Source organism: Vidua macroura, chromosome 25 (assembly GCF_024509145.1).
Source record: "Vidua macroura isolate BioBank_ID:100142 chromosome 25, ASM2450914v1, whole genome shotgun sequence".
Classification (NCBI taxonomy): domain Eukaryota; kingdom Metazoa; phylum Chordata; class Aves; order Passeriformes; family Viduidae; genus Vidua; species Vidua macroura.
In genome coordinates, this window is record NC_071595.1 from 2,030,710 (window position 1) to 2,053,795 (window position 23,086).

A 23,086-nucleotide genomic window follows, 5' to 3' on the forward strand; every position below is an offset into this window, starting at 1 on the left:
CACTCGTGTCTGTCACCTCTGTCCTGTCACTCGTGTCCTGTCACTCGTGTCTGTCACTCGTGTCCTGTCACCTCTGTCCTGTCACTCGTGTCTGTCACTCGTGTCTGTCACTCGTGTCTGTCACCTCTGTCCTGTCACTCGTGTCCTGTCACTCGTGTCCTGTCACTCGTGTTCTGTCACTCGTGTCTGTCACCTCTGTCCTGTCACTCGTGTCCTGTCACCTCTGTCCTGTCACTCGTGTTCTGTCACTCGTGTCCTGTCACCTCTGTCCTGTCACTCGTGTCTGTCACCTCTGTCCTGTCACTCGTGTCCTGTCACTCGTGTCTGTCACCTCTGTCCTGTCACCTCTGTCCTGTCACTCGTGTCTGTCACTCGTGTCCTGTCACTCGTGTCCTGTCACCTCTGTCCTGTCACTCGTGTCTGTCACTCGTGTCTGTCACTCGTGTCTGTCACCTCTGTCCTGTCACTCGTGTCTGTCACTCGTGTCTGTCACTCGTGTCTGTCACCTCTGTCCTGTCACTCGTGTCCTGTCACCTCTGTCCTGTCACTCGTGTCTGTCACCTCTGTCCTGTCACTCGTGTCTGTCACTCATGTCTGTCACTCGTGTCTGTCACCTCTGTCCTGTCACTCGTGTCCTGTCACTCGTGTTCTGTCACTCGTGTCCTGTCACCTCTGTCCTGTCACCTCTGTCCTGTCACTCATGTCTGTCACTCGTGTTCTGTCACTCGTGTCCTGTCACCTCTGTCCCGTCACTCGTGTCTGTCACCTCTGTCCCGTCACTCGTGTCCCGTCCCTCTGTCCCCTCCCTCGTGTCCCATCCCTCATGTCCTGTCACTCGTGTCCCGTCCCTCATGTCCGTCCTTCGTGTCCCGTGCCTCGTGTCCGTTCCCTGTGCTCCCTCTCCCGTGTCTGTTCCCTCGTGTCCGTTCCCTCGTGTCCCGTGCCTCGTGTCCCGTCCCTCTGCTCCCTCTCCCGTGTCCCGTCCCTCGTGTCCCATCCCTCGTGTCCTGTCCCTCGTGTCCGTTCCCTCATGTCCTGTCCCTCGTGTCCGTTCCCTCGTGTCCCGTGCCTCGTGTCCGTTCCCTGTGCTCCCTCTCCCGTGTCCCGCGCCTCGTGTCCGTTCCCTGTGCTCCCTCTCCCGTGTCCCGTGCCTCGTGTCCGTTCCCTGTGCTCCCGGGGCAGTCGCCGCTGCAGCCCAGCGTTCCCGCAGGCAGGTCCCTCAGGGATGCTCTGGGGCTGCAGGGAGCCCTTGGGACAAAATCCCGCGGTGCCAGCAGCCCGGGGTGCCTGGATCCCGCAGTCCCCCCTGGAAGGGGCTGTAGGGTGGTGTTCTCCATCCACCCAAGCTCTGGGTGGTTTTGTGGGGTCACTCAGAGCACTGAAAATGGGGACAGAGTTTGAGGAGCCTGGGGCAGTGGGGGTTCCTAATGCTTGGTCTCTTTGAGCCAGGCCTTATAAACTCTCAGAGCCAAGTATCACACCCTTGATAGCTCAGCTGCCTCAGGTGGCATGAAAGAAGCAGGATGGCTCCTGTGACAGTGTTGGAAACAAAAAAGTTTTAATAAAAGGCAAAATAAAAAAGCTCTTTACACGGAACAAACCAAGCCAGTGCAAGAGGTTCTTGCTCCTGCTTAAACACTTCACAAAAGCGATTTACTTCTTTTGTGCTCTTCTTTTTCTAGTGAATTGCTCAGGCGGGACTTTTTGGCTCTTGTCTAATTAGCTATCCTTAAGTTTGAGGTGAAATCCCCAAGGTCCTTTGAGGTGTCTTTTAACCAAATTGAGAAGAGAAACTTCTGGGCTTTTTTTCCTTTTTAAGGAGACAAAGGGTAACTTTTTTACTCCATCAACAAGGGATGCATTCCTACAGGTCCCTTTCCCTCTCCTGAGGGAGATGGGAGGAAAGGAAAATTGTGTCATCCCCACCCTAGAGGAAATGAGAACACCTGGGACAGGCAGAGACTCTGAGAACTCCTTTAATTGCTGTTAACTGCAAGTCTGTAAAAGGTTTGGAGAAAGTCATCGTTACAAAACTACCAGCTGTTAGAATTGTTCCTGGTTTGTCACCCCAGCTAGAAAAGGCTCAGGGAGATGCGGAATAGTTCAAGAACAGAGAATATTGCACAACCAACCCAACGGTTAATTCGACTAAAGAAGAAAAGAAAGTGACACAGATGCTGCACCCTCGAGCTCTGCTGTGGGATCAGCTGGGGCTCACAGCAGCCCCAGGTCCCCTCTGGTGTCCCCTGTGTCCCCTGCCCACCATAATCCGAGCCAGGACAAGGTGAGGCTCTGCTGGACCCAGGGCTTTGGCAGGAGAGGGATGCTCCCACCAGGAGTCACCCTAAAAAAGGAAAACCCAACTTTAAAACCCCAACTCTTCCAAGTGCACCTCGTTTAGTGCTGTCCAAACCCAGCAGGAAACCTCCAGCCCTGGAAGGGGCAGGACAAAGGCAGAAAGTGTCACCCCACCACCCCAAAGGCCAGGGAGAGCAGCACTGTCCCCTTGGGATAACTGTGCATTAGCAACATCTCGTGTTGTGACAAGGAAACTGCCCCAAAAAGAGGCCGTGGGGCTGAGAGAAGTGAAGCGAGCAATGAAGGAACCCAAGTGAGCACAGCAAAGCTCGTGGTGGCTGCAGGGCCTGGCACGGGTGGGACAGGGGTCAGATGGGGACACACAGCCTCAGCCAGCAGGGACCACCCACGTTTGGGAGCCTCTCTCTCCCCAGGCTGGCCAAGCAGAGGTTGAAGTGCTCAGTGGGTCAGGCTGGGCCTTTGCAAGGGCTGAACTGGCCACCAACACGAGGGGTTCTGTTCCCAGCTGACCCAAACCACTGCCAGCCCAGCAGGCCTCGAGTAAGAGCAAGCCTCGAGGATTTTGCTTGGAGAATTTAACTAGAAAGACACAAAACCCAGAGCAGGAAGGTGGTGCAGCTGCAAAAGTGGGGGAGCAGCAGGCCTTGGCTCTTCGAGGAACTGCTGGAAACGGGAGTTTCCATGAGAAAAAGCTTCCAAGACAAAAAGCCAGGCAGAAGCTCAGGGTTTGGCAGGGGGTTTGGCTCCTTCCAGGGTCAAAGCCACGAGCCAGGTGCCTTTTTCTGCAGCACCTCCAGCCCTCAGCCCTCCCTGGGTGCTGCTTTCCAGGTGGGAATTGCGGAGCAGCGAGCGGAGCAGGCACAGCCACGTCCAGGAGCCTCTCAGCTGTAGGTTACACGTGCACACACAAGCAAGGAGGGAGCCAGCTGGCAGCCTGGCAGCACCCAGCACACCTGGCTGGGCTCTGAATGCCCAGCTGGCCCCAGGGACCCCTCACTCTGCCTCTTCCCAACACACCAGGGTCAGTTTTGGCTTGGCCAGTCTCTAGGACCTATGGAGAAGTCGGGCTCCTGTGTGCCAGTGACCTCCTGCTTCCTCCTCCTGGATCTGAAGGGGTCACTTGAGTTGCCCCCAGGTTTTAGCAGGAGTGGAACTCCTCCAGCCTGGAACTGCAACCCCCAGCACAGTCACACACAAAGGAACAGCCGGTCCGAGATTGAATTCACATTCGATGGTGGAAATGAGCCTGTGACACACACTGGAAGCAGCTGCTTTATTCCCAGTCTTCCCACTCTTCATCTTCCAGCTGCAAACAAGAGGAAATCCGTTTCTGAGCTGTTTTCAACTGTTTGTTTTCTGTAACTCAACAGCTCCTCCTGCCCAAGGCACCTGATGTATCCTCACACTCCCACAACAGGGATTTGCCTGCTCTGTTCCCCTTGGGAAACCTGCACACTCATCCCACCAGCCCCTCAAGGGCTTGGTGATGATTTTTGGGGGGCAGTTTTGCCTCTCCTGACTCACCTCCCCAGACATTTCCACCTTGGAGAGCGCCAGCTGCACCTCCTCTTCCGTCATGTCCAGATCAAAGTCCTTTTCCCAGTCCTCGCTGATATCCGTGCTGGAACCTGGAAGCACAAAAATCCCCACTGAGCCACCAGAGCTGGCCCCAAAGCCCTGGAACTCCCAGGGCTCAGAGCTACCACAGCCTGCCTGAGGAGGGAAAGCCTCCACACTCCCAGGGACAGCCCCCTGACAGAGATGGGATGGACTGAGCTTGCTTCCCTCACAGCCAGGGCTGGTGCAGGACCAGTGGGATGCTGAAATATTTCCTCCTCTGGCCTGGGAGAACTGGGATGTGTCAGGTTCCAGCCACACAGACAATGCAGCAGATAAGGAATGACAGGAGGGACTTAGATATGGGCTCTGTCATTGTCCCAGCAGGGACACTCCTAGGGATGACAGGCAGAGGGAAGGAATCACCACATTCCCTCCACAGAGCACAGCCTTTCCTGGCATCCAGGCACCAAGGGCCTGTTGTGCTCAGCCAGCAGACCTTTGATTTCTTTCCCTTTCCTCTCCCCCACCACCAGAAACCCAGAGCTGCCCCTCCCAGCGGGTTCCCAGCCCCACACAAACCTTTCTTGCCGTTGTTGGAGGGGGTGGATTTGCCACTGTCCGAGTTGAGCTCGAAGACTCTCAGATCTGTGGGCCCTTCCTCCCTCAGAGTCTCTGTCCTGCCCTGGCCTTTGCTCTCCAGCTCTCTGAGCTCCGTTCCAGCCGCCGGCTCCGAGGATGCTGCTGATTCCTGGGCAGGTGCAGAAGGCTGAGCAGCTTCTGGGGGCTTTGGCAGGGAGCTCTGCTCTTCCAAGGTGGCCTCCACCAGCCTCTGGGAGAGGTGGCCGGTGCCCACGGGCGGAGCTGCAGTCTGTAGCTGGGTGGCAGGCACAGGGGCAGGGTTTGCAATCTGAGTCACAAGGGACACGCTCTCGCTGCTCTCCGAGGGGCTCTGCTCCACTGGCACCAGCTCTGGGGGCAGCACAGCCCAGCTCTCCCCACAGGGGCCCTGGGGAGCAGCGGGGTGGTTTCCCTCTGAGGTGGGTTCTTTCTGTGCTGCTCCTGGAAATGTGGTGTTTGCACAAGGCAGGGGGGACATCCCCAAGAACTCCTCTGTAGGGAGGCAGAAGAGAAGCGAGAGATTTTTCAGCAAGTGCAGCAGCAGCTGGGCTGGGAGCTGGATTCCACAGAATGTCCTGAGCTGGGAGGGACCCACAGGGATCATCCAGTCCAACCCCTGGCACAGACACCCCAACAACCCCACCCTGGGCATCCCTGAGAGCGCTGTCCTGGAGCTCTGCCAGCTTTGGGGCCATGCCCATTCCCTGGGGAGCCTGGGCAGTGCCCAGCACCCTCTGGGGAAGAACATTTCCCTGATATCCAACCTCAACCATCCTGACACAGCTCCAGGCATTCCCTCAGATCCCACCACAGCTCACAGAGCAGAGATCAGAGCTGCCCATTGGGATTTGTGGGAGTGAGGAGGAGCCACCACCCCACGACAAGTTCTCCACAAAGCCTCCCAGAGCCCCAAAACCTGTCCCACCTTCATCCTCCTCCCAGCCAGGCTCCTCTTGGTGCATGCTCTGCTCTGCTCGCTGCTTCAGAGCCTCCCTCCGAGCTTCATCCTGCAGGAATTCAACACCAGCAGCTGCTCACATCCCCATCCCTTTCCTCCCCCAGCCATTTCAGCATCAAGGGTCAGCCCAGATCCCTGTTTTCCCAGGAAAAGCACCCCCAGGGAGCCCCCCAGCCTGGCCCACCTGCTCCAGGCGATGCAATTTGTAGAAGTAGCGCTGCCAGAACTCCAAGTGGGAAACAGCCACAGGGACCTGGGAGAGAGGGATCAGGGAAAGGGATGAGCCCCTCAGAGGGAGAGCTGCAGCTGCTGCCGTGCCCCTCTCTCCTCCTAAAGCAGCTCCCATTTTATTGCAACCATTTTTCCATTGCAAACTATTTTTCCATAGTTTCCATTCCAGCTGCAGGGGACAAAGAGCTCAGGGCTTTCCTGCAGCATTCCCCACGCCAGGAATTGCCCAGGCAGGGCTCACCATTTTGGTGTAGAGTGCCCGGATGGAAGGGCTGGTTGCCAGCAGCTCTGCAATCTCCCCTTTCTTCTCCTCCAGGTTGAACTGAGCGAGCCAGGCCTCGAGCAGCTCAGCAGGGCCTGTTTGGGACAAGCACAGGCATAACAGTCCTTGAATTTGGGGAAGTTTCACTGGAGAGATGCTGGGGCAAAGGAGGAGGGAGATACAGTGTTGCCCTGATTTTTAAAAGTGTTAAGTTTTCTTTCATAGTGCTTTTCAAAGTTTTAAAGTTCTCATGAAACTCCTTTAGCCTTCTGATAATGTTTACATATTTCTACTGGAGTTCTCACGCACCGTTCATGTAAATAATTATTGTTTTGCATTCTTCTTTGTGAGAGGAGAGAATTGATGGACTGTTGGTTTGACCAGTGTGGTTGGAGAGGTGCCAATTTCACCCTCCAATCCACTGCCACTTTTGCAATTCTATATATTTCGAGGTCAGAAATAAAACTGGCTCTTTTTTCTCTCTTGAACTCACCAAGCTTCCGTGTGCTCATTTCGTGTCCAATAGCGACAACACAGGGCTCAGAACTCCTCTGCCAGCCCAAGGCCATGTGGCACCAATTTCAATTAAATTTAAATTCAGCCTAAGCTGCTCCCTGAGGTAAGAGCCAGCTATGAGGAGCAGAACTACAGCCCAGCTACAGCCCAGCCAGCCCTGCTGGCCAAAGGCTTCAGGGAATTCCAGCTGGCCCCCAGACCCCCCAGGGCCAGCACCCTGGACCCCCTGAGCCCTCCCATACCATCGGGCTCGTTGCAGTAGGTGGCTGGGTCGGACTGGAGGCTGTAGAGACGAGCCTGGAGGAGACACACAGGGACAGCTGTCAGGGGAGGGCCAGCAGCAGGGACAGGGCTCAGGATGCCACGTGCCAGAGTGGGACACTGACCTTGGCACTGTCGTAGGGCTCGGTGGTACCCGAGGGCGTTGCCATCAGTGTGATAACGTCACAGTCAATGGTCTTGTCCGGAGACGGAGCAAAGGTGTCCGAGATGACCCCCAGGAAGTCAGACAGGCCCTTCCTCACCTTCTCAGTGGCACCTGAGCCTTCTGCCCTCTTCAAGGGAAGAGGCAGCACATTGTCAGTAACACCCCAGGATTTCTGGGTGGGATCCTTAAGGAAGCAGGGTCTGTCCCTTCGGGAAAGTGCTGGGCTGGAAGGGTGTGGTGGGAGGCACCTGCCTCAGAGGGGAACTGAGCTGAGGCTTTGTGGGAGAAACACAGCCAGGTTTGGGGCTGCCTGGTCTGGGGTGGGGCTGTCCCAGCAGCAGCTGTGCAGGCTCACAGCTCGTGTGGAGAGCCCATGTCACCCTACAGGGACACTGCCAGTGTCCCCCCTGCTCAGCACATTGGAGAGGGAACCACAGGCACCTTCCTGTGCTCCACGAGGGAGTGACAGAACAAGGGAGAATGGCCTTAAGCTGAAGGGAGGTGGGGTTAGATGGGATATTGGGAAGGAATTCTCCCCTGTGAGGGTGCTGGGATGGAATTCCCAGAGAAGCTGTGGCTGTCCCATCCCTGGAATGATCCCAGGTCGGGCTGGATGGGGCTTGGAGCAGCCTGGGATGGTGGAAGGTGTCCCTGCCCACGGCAGGGGTGGCACTGGATGGTGTTGGAGCTCTCCCAGCCCCTACTCACTGCCAGCTTGTCCTTGACCACGCTGGCCGTGGCGGCGATGGTGCAGGCGGTGTCGTGCTGCACCACCTGGGTGAACTCAGCCAGGTCCCTCTTCATGAATTCCAAAGCCTCTGTGGACTGCAAGGAGACAGCACAGGGATTCTCCAGGCTTTTGCTTCCCCAACAAAGCTGGGATCGCTCCCAGCACGTTGCAAAAACTCAGGTGTGAGAGTTTAGCCCAGCTGAGCCCTCCCCCCAGCCTGGGCAATGCGTAAGACCAGAATAACCTGAACAACAACAGCAGCTGCTAAACCCAAAACACATTCCAGGAGGTTTTGAAGCCAAGACTGGGAAAAAAAACACAGGCTGGGAAAAGCCTGGGTTTAAGTTTTGTGTATAATTAACCCAAGCAGCGCTGCCACAGGCAGGAAGTTACACACCACAAAGCCATGCTGGAAGCACAACCCCCCTGGGCAGAGCCCAGCGTGACCCAGTGCTCGCTCAGCCAGAAGATCCCCAGCAAACCCATGGCAACCCCACTCTGGGGAGACCCTCCCGGGGCTGTGGAGGAACCTCGCTGGGCTCCGGGGGCTGCGTTCCCAGTGGTTCCCAGCAGTTCCCAGTGGTTCCCAGCAGATCCCAGCAGTTCCCAGCAGATCCCAGCAGTTCCCAGCGGTTCCCAGCAGTTCTCACCTTCTCCTTGACAGCCTGGTAGCTCTGCTGGAGCCAGCTCCGCCACCAGCCGCCGTCCTCCCTGCGCGGGACAGGCCGGGGCGTCAGCGCACGGCCACACGCCGAGCCCCAGCCCCAGCCCAGACCCCGACCCCAAACCGGGATCCCAGAGCGAGCTCCCAGACCCTGAGCCCACATCCCGACCCCAGATCCAGACCCTAGATTCTGATCCCAGACCCAAATCCCGACGCCATACATAGATCCCAGATCCCAACCCCAGATCACGATCCCAGATCCCAACCCCAGATCCACATCTCGAATCCAAACGCAGATCCAAACCCCAGATCCACATCCCAACCCCAGATCCAGACCCTAGATTCTGATCCCAGACCCAAATCCCGACGCCATACATAGATCCCAGATCCCAACCCCAGACCCAGACCCCAGATGCAGACCCGGACCCCAGATCTCGACTCCAAACCCAGATTCAGACCCCAACCCTGGGTCCCAACCCCAGATCCACATCTCGAATCCAGATGCTGATCCAGACCCCAGATCCATATCCCAAATCCAGATCCCGATCCCAACCCCAGATCCACATCCCGAATCCAGATCCAGATTCCAAACCCAGATCCAAACCCCAGATCCACATCCTGACCCCAGATCCAGACCCTAGATTCTGATCCCAGACCCAAATCCTGATGCCATACATAGATCCCAGATCCCAACCCCAGATCCAGACCCCAGATCATGATCCCAGATCCCAACCCCAGACTCAGACCCCAGATGCAGACCCTGACCCCAGATCTCAACTCCAAACCCAGATTCAGATCCTGACCCCGGATCCCAACCCCAGATCCAGACCCCAGATCCAGACCCTAGATTCTGATCCCAGACCCAAATCCCGACACCATACATAGATCCCAGATCCCAACCCCAGACCCAGATCCCAGATGCAGACCCTGACCCCAGATCTCGACTCCAAACCCAGATTTCAGATCCCGACCCCAGATTCCAACCCCAGACCCCAGTCCCGGATCCCAACCCCAGATCCACATCTTGAATCCAGATGCTGATCCAGACCCCAGATCCATATCCCAAATCCAGATCCCGATCCCAACCTCAGATCCACATCCCGAATCCAGATCCAGATTCCAAACCCAGATCCAGACCCCAGATCATGATCCCAGATCCCAACCCCAGACTCAGACCCCAGATGCAGACCTGGACCCCCGATCTCGACTCCAAACCCAGATTCAGATCCTGACCCCAGATTCCAACCACAGACCCTGACCCCAGATCCACATCCTGAATCCAGATCCCGACTCCAACCCCACATCCAGACCCCAGATCCCGACTCCGACCCCACACCCAGACCCCAGACCCACATCCAGACCCCAGATCTCGACTCCGACCCCACACCCAGACCCCAGACCCACATCCAGACCCCAGATCCCGACTCCGACCCCAGATTCCATCCCCAGACCCCGATCCCAGATCCCACCCCCAAACCGCAGCCCCGGCCCGGCCCCGCGGCCCGGCCCCGCTCTCGCCGCCCCCATCCCACGGCGGTCCCCGTCCCGCTCCCGTTCCCGTCCCCTCCCGGCGCCGCCGCCCCCCGGCCGTGCCCCGCTCACCCCTCCGCCATCTTGGCGGTGTGACGTCACCAATATTTACCGACCCCTCACCCCGCGGGCCCCGCCCCGGAGCCGTGCCCCTCGACGTCACTTCCTGCCCCGCCCCGGGGGCGCGGCCCGGGTACGGCGGCCGGGCGGGACCGGGAGCGGGGCCGGGAGCGCGGCCGGGCGGAGGTGAGCGGTGGGCGCCGAGCGCTCCCCGGGGCGGGCGGGGACGCGTTCCGGGACACCCCGGTACCGGGCAGGGCGGTGCTTACAGCAGGGAAGGGTCCCGGTACCGGGCAGGACGGTGCTTGGCGTGCCGGGCGATGCCGCCACCGGGAGGTCGGTCCTTAGCGCGGCGGGGGATCCCGGGACCGGGCAGGGTGGCCCTTGGCGTTCTAGGGGATGCCGGTACTGGGAAGGACCGCCCTTGGTGTTCCGGGCCATCCGGTGCGTACCGGGCAGGATGGACCCTCGGTACCGGGTCCTTGGCGGGGTGTGGGACCCCGGTACCGGTCCTTGGAGCAGGGAGGGATCCCGGTACCGAGCAGGACGGTTATGGCGCGGTGGGGTATCCCGGTACCTTGGCGTTCTAAGGGATGCTGGCACCGGGCAGGACGGAGCTTGGTGGGATGTGGGACTCCTGGCACCGGCCAGAACGGAGACGCGGTACCGGCTGGGACGGCCCTTGGAGGGGTGTGGGACCCCCGGTACCGGGCGGGACGGACCCCAGGGGCCGGGCAGGACGATCCTTGGCGGTGTCTCCGTCTGTCCCGGTAGCCGCGGTGTCCCCGCAGTGCTGGGAAGGGGTGGCAGTGCCGGTGTCCCCGCGGTGCCGGTGTCCCCCTGTCCCCGCCGTGCCGCTGTCCCCGCAGGTGCCGGTGTCCCCGCAGCTCTAGGAAGGGGTGGCAGTGCCGGTGTCCCCACAGGTGCCGGTGTCCCTGCGGTGCCGGTGTCCCTGCGGTGCCGCTGTCCCCGCGGTGCCGGTGTCCCTGCAGCGCTGGGAAGAGGTGGCAGTGCCGGTGTCCCCACAGGTGCCGGTGTCCCCGCCGTGCCAGTGTCCCCACAGGTGTTGGTGTCCCCGCGGTGCCGCTGTCCCCGCGGTGCCGCTGTCCCCGCGGTGCCGCTGTCCCCGCGGTGCCGCTGTCCCCGTGGTGCCGGTGTCCCCGTGCCGGTGTCCCCGTGCCGGTGTCCCCGTGCCGGTGCTGACGTCTTGCTCTGTCCCCGCACAGCCATGGAGGTGCAGTCGTACTACACCAAGCTGCTGGGGGAGCTGAACGAGCAGCGCAAGCGGGATTTCTTCTGCGACTGCAGCATCATCGTGGAGGGCAGGATCTTCAAAGCCCACAAGAACATCCTGTTCGCCAACAGCGGCTACTTCCGAGCGCTGCTCATCCACTACATCCAGGACAGCGGGCGCCACAGCACGGCCTCGCTGGACATTGTCACCTCCGAGGCTTTCTCCATCATCCTGGATTTCCTCTACTCGGGGAAGCTGGATCTGTGCGGGGAGAATGTCATCGAGGTGATGTCCGCCGCCAGCTACCTGCAGATGACCGACGTGGTCAACTTCTGCAAAACCTACATCAGGTCCTCCTTGGACATCTGCAGGAAAATGGAGCGGGAAGCGGCGTTTTACCAGGCTGACAGCGGCAGCTCGGCCAGGGAGGGCACCTCCGTGGGCTCCAGGAGCGCTGCCTCCGCGTCCTCCGTGCAGGAGAAGATTCCGGAATGCCGGCGGGACCCTCCCTGCGGCGACTGCGGCGGCTGCCAGCCCCTGGAGCTGGTGGCCAGGGAGCCGCTGAGCAGCGGCTCCCCCGATGGCTCCTCGCTGCCCAGAGGGGTGGAACCCAAGGTGGAGTTCGACCCCGACGAGGCGGAGGCGGAGGCGGGCGGGCGGCTGGCACAGTACCCCGCGCCCGCCTCGCTGGAGCAGGTGGAAGAGGGGCAGTCCCTGGAGCTGGCCTGCAACAATTTCCACATGAAGCAGTTCCTGGAGGCTCTGCTGCGCAACAGCTCGGCCCCGAGGAAGGAGGACGTGGTGCATCACTTTGTCCGGGGATTTGAGGGTAGGGCTGAGGATGCAGGAGTAGCCGTGAGCTCCATGATGGACATTCACAGCGACTGGTATGGTGAGGACACAGGTGAGAGGACTCGGGGGTGCAGGCTGTGCAGTGGAGGAGGGGACGGCTTTGCTGGGCTTCTTTTGTTACTCTTGTCCGAGAATATTTTGCTGAATTTTTTTGGCACGGTGAAATAAACTCTTGTTGTGCACTTTTAAAGCAGCTGTACTTGTTTGTTTGGTGCAGCCCGTGGCAGGTGAGTATTGCTGACAGCTCTGCAGCTCCCAAATCACCCCCAGACTCCACTTGGGGTGATTCTTCTTTAATAAACAAACTCACTGGGACCTCGTTGAATGTTTTTAAAAAAGGACTTTTCCCTCCTGATGTTCATAAGGAGCAATCCAAGAGGAGCTGAGCTGCCACAGGAGGGATCTGCTGCAGGACCTGGTGCAGCAGGAGGAGCTCATCCCATCCCAGCTCCTGCCAGTGCTGCTCTGTTTGCTCCTGCTTTGAAATTCAGGGAACAGGAATCAGTTTTGTCCGACACTGAGGGATTCCTGCAAGCCCTTTAGGAGCACTCAAAGCTTTCAGCTCTGTGGTATGGCATAAAGATGAGGCTTTTTTTCATTTTCCAACTGCCCCGAGGCCAGCACCAGTTGGAATACCTCAGGAACATTTCCTGGCAGCACTTTCAGGCACCTGGAGAAGAAGAAAATCATGCCCATGTGCATTTCTTTTGATGTGGACAATAAAGATTTGGGCATTTAATCTGGTTTTTCTTAAGTGCCTTGTCCAAACAGCCTTGTGAGGACAGGAGGTGGCTCTGACAAAGTGCCACAGGTGCTGAGGATGTGACAAATGCCACAGGGCTGCCACTGACTGTAGCCAGCAGATTTATCTTCCTGTCATCTCCAGCTCAAGCTGCCTGTGTGACTTTAAAGCCAATAAAAGTGACAAATGCTCTCAGTGCTTTCAAACAGGGCACTGATAAAATCACAAATGCAGGTTTACTCTCAGAGCAGGGCTGTCACCACTCACGCTGGTGCTTTTTGATGTGTGGCAAGGCAAGAACATCCAACACACAAATTTCACTTCTCTTTTTCCTCTCTCAACACCTCCAGACTGTTCATGAGTCATTAAAAGGGAAAGGCTTCCAGAGTTTGATAGGGAACATCGGGAATCCTGACAGTGTATCAGAAATGTTAGTGGGAGATGGGGTTTGAGTAGGAGTGAGGGAAAAGAAACCAAACCTTCCATTCCTTCTGTTTCTGTGCTAAAACAGGTCTTTGTAGCAGTGAGGAGAGTGGGAGTTTCTCAGCTTTCAGTGGTGCTGCTGCCTCAGCTTCTTCACAAGGCACCAGAAATGGGAAACACAGAGTCCTGATAAAAGAATGGTGCACTCGGGTTAAGAGATGAGATAAATATCACTTCTTTTCAAGTGTCCACCTCTGTTCCAGTCATTTTTCACAGCAGAAGGAGGGGAAACAGGCACCTGTAGAGCACTGGAAGCAAGGCAGGACTAAGAACTGAGTTTAAATGAAGCTCTAAATGCCCAGCAGGGATTTGCAATCCCTTGGGAAGCTCCAAAACAGGGTGAGCTGACTCTCACTCACATCATTAATACCAGACACACCTTTTTTGATAGTAGGTTGGATAAACCTTAATGCAAAGGATGCTTTGCAGCCTCACCTGCTTGACACACAAAAACATTTCCCTGACTCAGAGCCTGGAACAGGGAAAATTAATCCTTTGGCATCACATCTCCACCTTTCTGCTGGAAGGAAAGCTGGGCTGGTGCTGAAAAATTTGGCAATGCCCACGTTTCTGTAAAATGGGATCTTCAAATTTAATTCTGTTCTTGCACCTGACTCCATAAATTGTGTATTACTTGTGGTTTGTTTTTAAGAACAGTAAAATATTGTCAGGAAATGTATTTGAGTCCTTCATCTCGTTATTCCCAACAGGAAGGCAGTAGAAAAAAGAGTCATATTTTCATATCTAAATATGAAAGAACATGGACAAAATGTGCTATTCCTGCCTGCAGTTTGTGTTAAAGGTTTTGGTTTCTGACGCTGTTTAATGCTAATGGTTTAATAATTTTATAAAAAAGGAAGTAGCTGAGATGGAGCAGAGACCCCACTTCACTAGAAGCAGATTGTTGGTACTTAATTAAAAGATTTCTTAAAATAAAATGAATGTTTTGCTGTCTTGAACAACAGACAGGCTGATTTTCCAGGGCACTGCAGCTGCAGGAATCCTGCAATGGCACAGCTGAGGAAATCCCAGGTAAGGCGAGCAGGGGCAGAGGGGAAAAGCGCAGCTCCCACCTCAGATTTGCAGCGAGCAGCACGAGGAGCCCGAGCAGCAGCTCAGAAGGTGCCCGAGCTCACGCGCTGTTGTTCTTCTCCCCCAAAGGTGACGTGCTGGTGGTGCCCATCAAGCTGCACAAGTGCCCGTTCTGCCCCTACACGGCCAAGCAGAAGGGGATCCTGAAGCGCCACATCCGCTCGCACACCGGGGAGCGGCCGTACCCCTGCGAGACCTGCGGGAAGCGCTTCACCCGCCAGGAGCACCTGCGCAGCCACGCCCTGAGCGTGAGTCAGCCCTGGCCCGAGCAGGGCTCACCCTTAACACTGCTTCAAGTTTAGAAGGGATAGAAGAGGCTTATGCTGGCGCCTCAGGGTTTAGCTTTTGTGTTTTTCAGGTTCTCTGCTGCTTTAGGGGGTGGGTCTGGGGTTCGTATGAGGGGGTGGTGAGCTCTCTGCACAGAGCAGGAAACAAAATAATTCCTGCTCCAGCTGGGGACCAAGGACAAATGATCCAAACCTCAGGCCCAAGAGCATGAACAGCGTGGACTGATGAAGGATGGGACTTCATGGGCTGGAGGTGTAATTAAATAATTAACTCAAATATGCAAATGGACCAAAACCTATAAAAATGTGAGATCTCATGGCTGAGCCCTTTTTTTTGCTTCCGTCTTGGAGCCACCCAGGCAGAGCCAGGACTGTGGCTGTGGTACTGCCAGGGTGTGGCCTTTGAAAGCACTTCAATAAATCTCCTCTTTATTCCACTTAACTCCATCCAGCCTCTGTTCCAGCTCCTTAAGGCATCAACACAGCACTGAGGTGCTTGGTAATCTGCCAGAGGCATGCAGTTAGCTTAAAATAATTTTCTTGTATGCTTTTTCATTACATTGGTTAAATGTAATGAAAATGAGGATTATATAGGATAATATGTGAGGATTACATATATTCAAACATTCCCGTGAGTTTACATGTTTAAAAGAATTATTGTCTTATTGTCCATAATAAGTGCATATTATGCTGAACACCCTTCTGAATTTAACAAGTTAAAACTATGTTCATGTTCTGTTAAAACCAAAACCAGAAGTGAGTACTGATAACCCGTTCAGCTACCACAGCAAACAGAGCTTATTTGCCTTGACATAAAACATCTAATTAGTGCTGTACAGTGAAATGACAAATAGGCATCATGATTAACGAGTGCTCACCTGCAGAGGTTCCATCCAGCAGTCCCACTGCCATGTCAGATTCATTTGTGATTCTGCTCTCACAAGTGTTTGATATTTCTCCTGAACTGCACAATAAGGATTTGGGTGTTTTGTTCTCTCAATCTGTTAGGTTAGATTTTGGGAAGGAATTCTGCTCTGTGAGGGTGGTGAAAGTGTGGATTCCCCATTGCTGGAAGTGTCCTGGGCTGGGTTAGATGGGGCTTGGAGCAACCTGGAATTGTGGAAGGTGTCCATGGTCTGGGCAAGCTCTAAGATCCTTCCAACCCAAACCAGTCCATCATTCCTACGCTTGGCTAGCCCAAATCTTTGTGGTCACAATCACAGTGGGGATTCCACTCTCCTTCAGCTGAAGTGTGGCTGTTTCCCTGTTGTGGAACCAGCAAATTGCCTTTTTTCCCCCAAGTTTGCTGTTTTCCCTGCAGGTCCATCGCTCCAACAAGCCCATCATCTGCAAGGGCTGCAGGAGAACCTTCACCAACAGCCTGTCCCAGGGCATTTTATTTTCCCAGTCTGTTAGGTTAGATTTTGGGAAGGAATTCCGCTCTGTGAGGGTGGTGAAGGTGTGGATTCCCCATTGCTGGAAGTGTCCCAGGCCTGGCTGGACAGGGCTTGGAGCAACCTGGAATTGTGGAAGGTGTCCATGGTCTGGACAAGCTCTAAGATCCTTCCAACCCAAGCCAGTCCATCATTCCTACACTTGGGTAGCCCAAATCTTTGTGGTCAAAATCACGATGGGACCCCTTCAGCTGAAGTGTGGCTGTTTCCCTGTTGTGGAAACAGCAAATTGCCTTTTTTTCCCTCCAAGTTTGCTGTTTTCCCTGCAGGTCCATCGCTCCAACAAGCCCATCATCTGCAAGGGCTGCAGGAGGACCTTCACCAACAGCCTGTCCCAGGGGCTGCGGCGCTTCGGGCTCTGTGACAGCTGCACCTGTGTCACCACCACCCACGAGGACTCCCTGCCCATCAACCTCAGCCTCGTGGAGACGGCCTCAGAAGGGCAGGAAAAGGGGGATGCTGACAATGATTGGCCCATCTATGTGGAGTCTGGAGAGGAAAATGACCCAGCGGAGGATGATGATGGCGATGACAAGCAGGAAATCCACCGGAGTTTGTCAGACAGAGAGACTTTGATGTAGCAGTGAGAGGAGAGGGGGAGCACTGAGAGGTTCCCTGGCAGTGTCTGTGACAGAAAACTGCACATTTGCTCAAGCAGTGACACTGTGCTGGTTTTTATTATTCTGTTTTTTTTAAATTCAATTGCGGGGCAGAATTGGAATTTTTAATACTTTTAAAGTTTTCAGTGCTGTGCACCAGAAATCTGTGAAGAATCTCCTGTCTGGGGCTCACAGAGGTTGGACTTGAGCAGTTTCTCTGCCTGCTGGTTTTGGGTTTGCAGGTGGAACACCTCTGGGTTGTTTTGGGGACAGGTTTCTTCAAATAATGAGTCATGGTCCATAATCCCTGATCTGAAAGGGGCGCCACCTTTTCTCCGAAGATGACATAAAATGTGGTTTACATCTCTTACCTTGGGACTTTTCCAAGCTAATCTGTGATTCTTCTGTCTTAGGACAGTGTTATCTAAATTATGAACCATAAATGTTTGCTGAGACTGGATTTGACCTGGAAACCAGGGCAGAAAAACCAGGATAACAAAAAAACAAAACAAAAAAACCCACAAAAAACAAAACAAACAACAAAAAACCACCAATAAAAATGTGCTGCTGCTGAAAAGATAGACAGGAAGAATAAATCTATTTCTCATAATTAATTGCAGGAATTTAGAGACCAAGTTTTTCTTTATGAATTTTTACTGCATCTTCCTCTCTTCAGGCTCAGGCTGTAGATCTTCAGCTGTGTCTTTAATGTCACTCAGGTTATCAGATATCAGTAGTCTTGGCTTAAATATTAAGCACAAATAATGGCATTTTAGTGGCCAGGACTAAGAGAAAAGCCCAAATTCTTTTCAGCTTCTCACAATAGGAATTAAAAGCTGTCAGGCAGGTTCCTTGGGAATTCTGACTGTGGCAGATTGAATAACCAGATCCACACCTGGTGTAGCTGAGGAGCAGTGAAATATCTGAGCTATGCTATAAAAGAGCTCTGAATGCCCTTTTGGAATCCTTTCCTTCCTCTTTTCCTGTAATTTCTTTTCAAATTCGGGGATCCTCTCATGATTTATGCTTTGTGATTTTATCCAATATTTATTTAAAAAAAAAAAAAACCTCCACTGTGGACCTCCTGTTTCTTTGCTGGGGCAGCTAAAGCTTTAGAAAGGAGGTGAGATTTTGTCACCTTTCCAGCAGCAAGTTTTTAAGAGTTATCAAAACTCAGGCTGGGAAGCTTTAGAAAAAAACCCAGCACCACCAGAAAGCCTGTTTGCTTAGGGGTGACCTCCTGTTCCCTGACAAAGGGACAAAACTGAAATATACTGTGAAATAAGACTGTTAATACTTCTTCACTCTGCTGTTCCTAAGTGTTTCACGAAAAGGCAAATTTGATGAGTCTTTTTGGCTGGAGCAGAATTCTGTAGACAGATTTGGCTGACAAAGAGTGAGCAGTTCCTCCCACTTGGTGCTGTTTCCTGAGGGTTTTTGGTGTAAAGATTTTCCACTTGGCAAACCTAAAAAACCCAAGAGCCCTCTGATTTAACCAGGGTTTTTTTCTGCATACCTCGTGCTTTTCTTGTACACGTTGACAAAGAACAATTCAGCTTCTCCCTCTGCTTCATCCAGCAGTGAAACAGTCCCATTGTCGTGTCAGATTTATTTGTGAGAGGTGATTCTGCTCTCACAAGTGCAGCCAAGGGTTCATTGCCACACCAGGTAGGATGAGGAAAGAAGAAACAAAGTTCTTTTTAAAGAATTCACTTTATTGGTGGCTGCTGAACAGAGCAGAAGGTGAAGAGACTTCTTTTGGAATGGACTGGTCCAAGTCCTTGATGAGTGTCACCACATAATGTGCTGGTTTTATTTTCTGTCCCTTAATTTGGGTGAGTTTCAGTCATTCCTGTTCCAGGTCAGCTGGAAATTTGAGTTTGTAGGAGCTGGAACACAGGACAAGACCTTTACAGAATTCCCTGCTCTAGAGCCCCTGTTTTAGTCAATCTGAATTAAGGGACATTGGAGGGACAGCTCAATGAAGGTGCCATTTTTGGGGTTGAGCTGCTCTGAAAATCCTGCTGTGGTTTTGGCTCCTTGGTGCTCTTGAAAACCTGAGCAAAATGTGGGGCTTGTAAATCTTGCTGGAATGTTTGGAAAAGCACCTTCCAGCCTCCCAGGGCTTGTCTTTTGGACTGCTGGATTTTTGGTGAGTCCACCCAGAACCACAGGGTGATAAAGGTGATAAAGGAGGGACTTCCTGCCTTGAGAGCCATGGATAATCTGATTTTTTTTTTTGGGAGACTCGCTGATGGAAGTGGGGCAGGAATATAAATAGGGATCCAATTAATATTTAGTGACCAGACTCCCCCAGCTCTGGTCATGAAGATTTCACCTCATTGTAAATATTGGTAGAAGCCACTAGACCTGGAATATCAGCTGAGCCTGCTTCTGGCTCGTGCTCCACAAGGCTGGGAAGTTCCTGGTGTGGCCGAGCTCTGCTGGCTCTGAGCTTGTGGAGACACTTGGAGCAGGGAAAATGAACCCTTTGGAAGCTGCAGGAATGGCTGCAGAGACCTTTTCCTTCACCCTGCTGTCTTTGGTCTTAGAGATTGTCCTCGTGTGTTTGTGCCTAGAGAATGGAGCTGTCAGGGGTCCGGGGCGGGCGGGGGGAGGCTTTTCCACAGGGAAAGTTCCACCAAACTCGGTGTTTCCTGTTAAATTGTCATTTTGTGCTGCTTTGTTTTGTTTTCCGTGGAGTCTTTTCAGCCTTTGGATGTAGAAGAGGATGGAGTTTATTTATCCACATTCTTGTGACCGGGGTGTTCATGTAAATCCGTTTGCTTGTGCTTTCCACTTCGTTTTCTGGATGTTTTTTCCTGAAATCTTCCATTCGTAGATCCAGCCTCTACAAGCTTTGAGAAAATGATGTCAGCTGTTTAAAAAAAAACCTTCCTGTGGTGCTTGATGAAGAATCAAAACTCATGTTTTTAGGGGAGTTATTCAAATAGAATCTCTTTCTCAAAGGTTTTTAAAGGCCGTGAAGATGACATATCTTAAAATTTAGCTCGTTGTACTTGACTTTGTTTAGGAATACACATTTTAATGTATTTTTGCACAGAAATGCACTGTATTTCACTGAAGGAATACATGCTGCACTGGTGTTTGTAGTGCATTTAACCTCTTGGTGCAAAGCCCTTGTAAATCTTCCAAATGTGGTCGTTGAATTTCCTGATGTTTTGTAAGACAGTTTCATAACTGAAGTCCTTTGGTCCAGTAACAATGACAAATTCTTATAAACTGAACCTTATTTGTGGAAGTGACTGAACTATATTTGTGGATCTTGGAGCATTCTGGAGTTTTTTGATTGTCTAGAAAATAAAACTCTCTGAGAGGGTTGCTTTGATTTTTTTTTTACCATTCCAATGTTGACTGAGTAAACCTGAGAGTGTCTAGATTGAGGCTCACATTTCAATTTCTGGCATTAATATTAAAGAATTATTTCCATTTAATTAATTGGGTTTGAAAATTAATATATCCATTTTTTGGGACAGCTAGTTTGCAAGAAAAATCAGGTTTTTGCAAGGAAAGGCCTAAAAGAATTCTGTTCACTTAAATCCCAGCCAAGTGAGATTTTTAGAAAATCTTTTATTTTATTAACATTGCCTTCTTTTTTTTAAAACAGTCTTTGTAGTTTTATATTAATTCAACTTTTTAAACTCCTTTTAAAACTTCTCATTTTTCTTGCTGGGAAGCAGACACTGATCCCAGCTAGGAGGAACTGCATATGGGGAGGACAGCATCCCAAATATCCTTTCCAGAAAATTTAGTATTATATCCAATATTTGACAAAAAAAATCTCCCTGCAAGTAGACAATTTTTCCTTTTTTTTTTTTCCCATGAAAGATGTGAGATGCTGAAGAACTCAGAGAGGATGAGGGTTGTTATCTGCACCCTTGGTGAAAAGGATTCTTTGTGGGGGAAGGGGACAGCAGGGCAATCAAGGGCGACAAAGAACTCGGGAATGATTTGGGGAGGAGAATTGTTTGGATCCAGCCCTAAGTCATCAACATGAGCTGTATGCAAATGTGGGACAGTTGGGTGTTCTGGGAAACTGGGTGAAGATAAGAGTTTAAGGAGGGTTTTAATTGTCCTGCTGGAACAGGATTAGGATTTGGGGTTCCACCAAAGCTCAGGTTTTTCCTAAACTGGATGTTGCTGCCAGAGGGAAGATTCCTCCCTTGACTCGGGGGTTTAGGACAGGACATTCCAATTTCCTGCTCATTTGGAAAAAGGAAGAGATCTCCTGGTGCCCTCATGGATTTGTACTCGAGATTTGGATTTGTGCTTGGAGATTTGGATTTGAGCTTGAACACAAAGGTGGAACTCAAACCCTGGGTGATTCAACTCTCCTGGTTTGGTCCTTGGGAAAGGTGAGGAGAGGAATGATGATGCAAACGAAGAGAACCCAAATCTAAGCTGGCAGTGATCACATGAAAATTGTAATCTCATGCCTAATTAATTCCTAGGCTTTGAACAGTTCCTTAAGTTGTTCTAGTATAGGCTCTTGAGTTTTCCTTGGTAAAAAAATATCCCTGGATAATTAAAGTTACAAGATGCATCATAACTGAAGGCTGTGATTCCTGAGGAACATTTATTTTGAGGAGAACTGAAATCTTTAAATTGGTGCCACTGTTAATTAAACTATTATAATATATTACACTATACCATTATATATGATTACTGTTAATCCTATTTGGTTACCAAACCCAAGGAGAAATGTACATTAATTTTTCTATTAACAAGAAAAATGTAAACATTTTTAGTGTGATTATTCTCTGAAGAGCAGACTCTACATTCTGGCTGTAAGGAGCAGCTCCTTCACCTCCTTCACACAGCTGCCAAGCACATTCCCTCTGGATAAACTCTCCAAACAGCATCTCAAGTGGAACTTTCTCAGCTGAAAATGGCTCTAAAATTTAGTAACACAACCTAAAAAAACTCTCTGATGTCTGGGATTGCTCGGGATGCATTATTGTGCACAACAAGATGAAATCAGCCCCATGGATGAGAAAACCAAAGTTTGTTCCGTGGCTGTTCCTGGATCCACAGCACAGCAGGGAGCAGGAGGTGCTCTGAGGAAAGCACTTGTAGCATCTTTAAAAATTCTAATTAAGCTACTCCAGATAACACTGAAATCTCCCCCCATATTTTTTAAATTCTCTTGCCTGTTCCTGGCAGAAGGAGAACCCTCGAGCTCCTGTTGACATTGATACAAAACCCCACTGACAGAGGAGTGAAAGCACCACCCAGGCAAGTCAAACAGAACAAATACCTCCAGATAATTCTTTTCCAAGGGAAGCTTTCAGCTGATTAAATAATTTTGGGCAGAAATGTGGAAAAAAAATCTGTAGAATCTTGAGAAACAAGGTGTCCCTGCCCATGGTCTTTAAGGTCCTTTCCAGCCCAAACCATCCTGGGATTCTGTGATTCCACATTAAATAAAAAGAGATGCTACTTACTTGGCTTGACAGGCAAAAATAAACTTTAAAGGAATTAATTCCAATGGTATTAAAACCTGATACTACAAATAAATGTTCTGGTTTATACATTAAACAATCTGATGGTTTAGTTGATTGCATTCTTTATTTCTCAGTGGTAAGAGCTGTGAGAAGCTGGTGTGAATTCCAGTTGTTTCATGTTCAAGAATGGTTAATTTAGAGCAGAATCTCACAGAAGCAGAATGGGTCTCATGAACATTTTAAGAGCACGGCCTGAGTTTGAAAGGAGAATCTACAAAACTAAGAAAGTTTATGAAAAAAGGGGAATTGAGCTGGAAAAGAATATTATTACATATACATATATATCTACAAAATATGAATGGATATAAATTACAGATGAATAAATGTATATGAATTAGTGGGAGAATGGTTCTAATGAACAAAGGAAAGAGTCTTTGGGTTGTTATCTTTAGATAAAGTCTTTAGTCAGTTTTGCTACAATGGGGAAAGAAAGATAAATTGTTTCAAGGTGGAATGTCTGAAGTTAGAGAAGGGAAGGCCAAAAATGCCACAAAGGGCTCGGTTAGGGAAGAATGGTTTCCATGGGAAAATAAATATTTATGAAAAATAACTAGGGCGTCAAAATCACAGAAAAGACCCTGGTGGTAAGAAGAGGAAGGGGAAAGATACTAAACTTCGAGGGAGAGAAGGTGAGAGGTTCAGGTTTCGCTTTCAGCCATGCTTTCTTCAGAAGATAACAGATACCAACAGAGAAAAGAAGATGTCACATCTCCTTTGGAGGATGCTGCAAGAGAAAGGAGAAGGATTTGGGTCATCGAGGCCCCTGCTATAGATAAAGGTGTGAAAAGGAGGCATCTAGGGCATCCCATCCCCTCCCGGGCAGCATGTGGGTGTGGGAAGCGGCGAGCGGCGGCGGCCGCGGGGCGCTCGGGCCGAGGCAGGCGCTGGGCTGCGGCTGCAATCGGTGCGTTGCCCCTTTAATTGTGTCCCCAGCCCTCGGGCG

General features: G+C 51.9%; 2 protein-coding genes across 3 annotated transcripts; one reads left to right on the forward strand and one right to left on the reverse strand.

The window, feature by feature from the left end:
* Window positions 1–1,958: 1,958 nt before the first annotated feature.
* On the reverse strand, window positions 1,959–10,643 carry BSDC1 (BSD domain containing 1). Of its 2 annotated transcripts, none has more exons than XM_053998542.1 (11): window positions 10,145–10,643; window positions 8,272–8,332; window positions 7,600–7,716; window positions 6,851–7,018; window positions 6,707–6,761; window positions 5,928–6,043; window positions 5,640–5,708; window positions 5,423–5,504; window positions 4,459–4,989; window positions 3,844–3,947; window positions 1,959–3,625 (listed from the first exon to the last, which is right to left on the reverse strand). In XM_053998542.1, the coding sequence occupies exons 3-11, from the start codon at window positions 7,693–7,695 to the stop codon at window positions 3,593–3,595; spliced, it is 1,254 nt and encodes a 417-aa protein (XP_053854517.1). In that variant the 5' UTR covers window positions 7,696–7,716; window positions 8,272–8,332; window positions 10,145–10,643; the 3' UTR covers window positions 1,959–3,592. The 2 variants fall into 2 exon arrangements, with proteins under 2 accessions (XP_053854517.1, XP_053854516.1); XM_053998541.1 differs by lacking the exon at window positions 10,145–10,643 and adding an exon at window positions 9,888–9,970.
* A 460-nt stretch (window positions 10,644–11,103) lies between these two features.
* On the forward strand, window positions 11,104–16,676 carry ZBTB8B (zinc finger and BTB domain containing 8B). Its single transcript, XM_053998562.1, has 3 exons — window positions 11,104–12,013; window positions 14,348–14,526; window positions 16,289–16,676. Exons 1-3 carry the CDS (start codon window positions 11,104–11,106, stop codon window positions 16,598–16,600), a joined length of 1,401 nt encoding a protein of 466 aa, XP_053854537.1. The 3' UTR covers window positions 16,601–16,676.
* The last annotated feature ends 6,410 nt before the right edge of the window (window positions 16,677–23,086 follow it).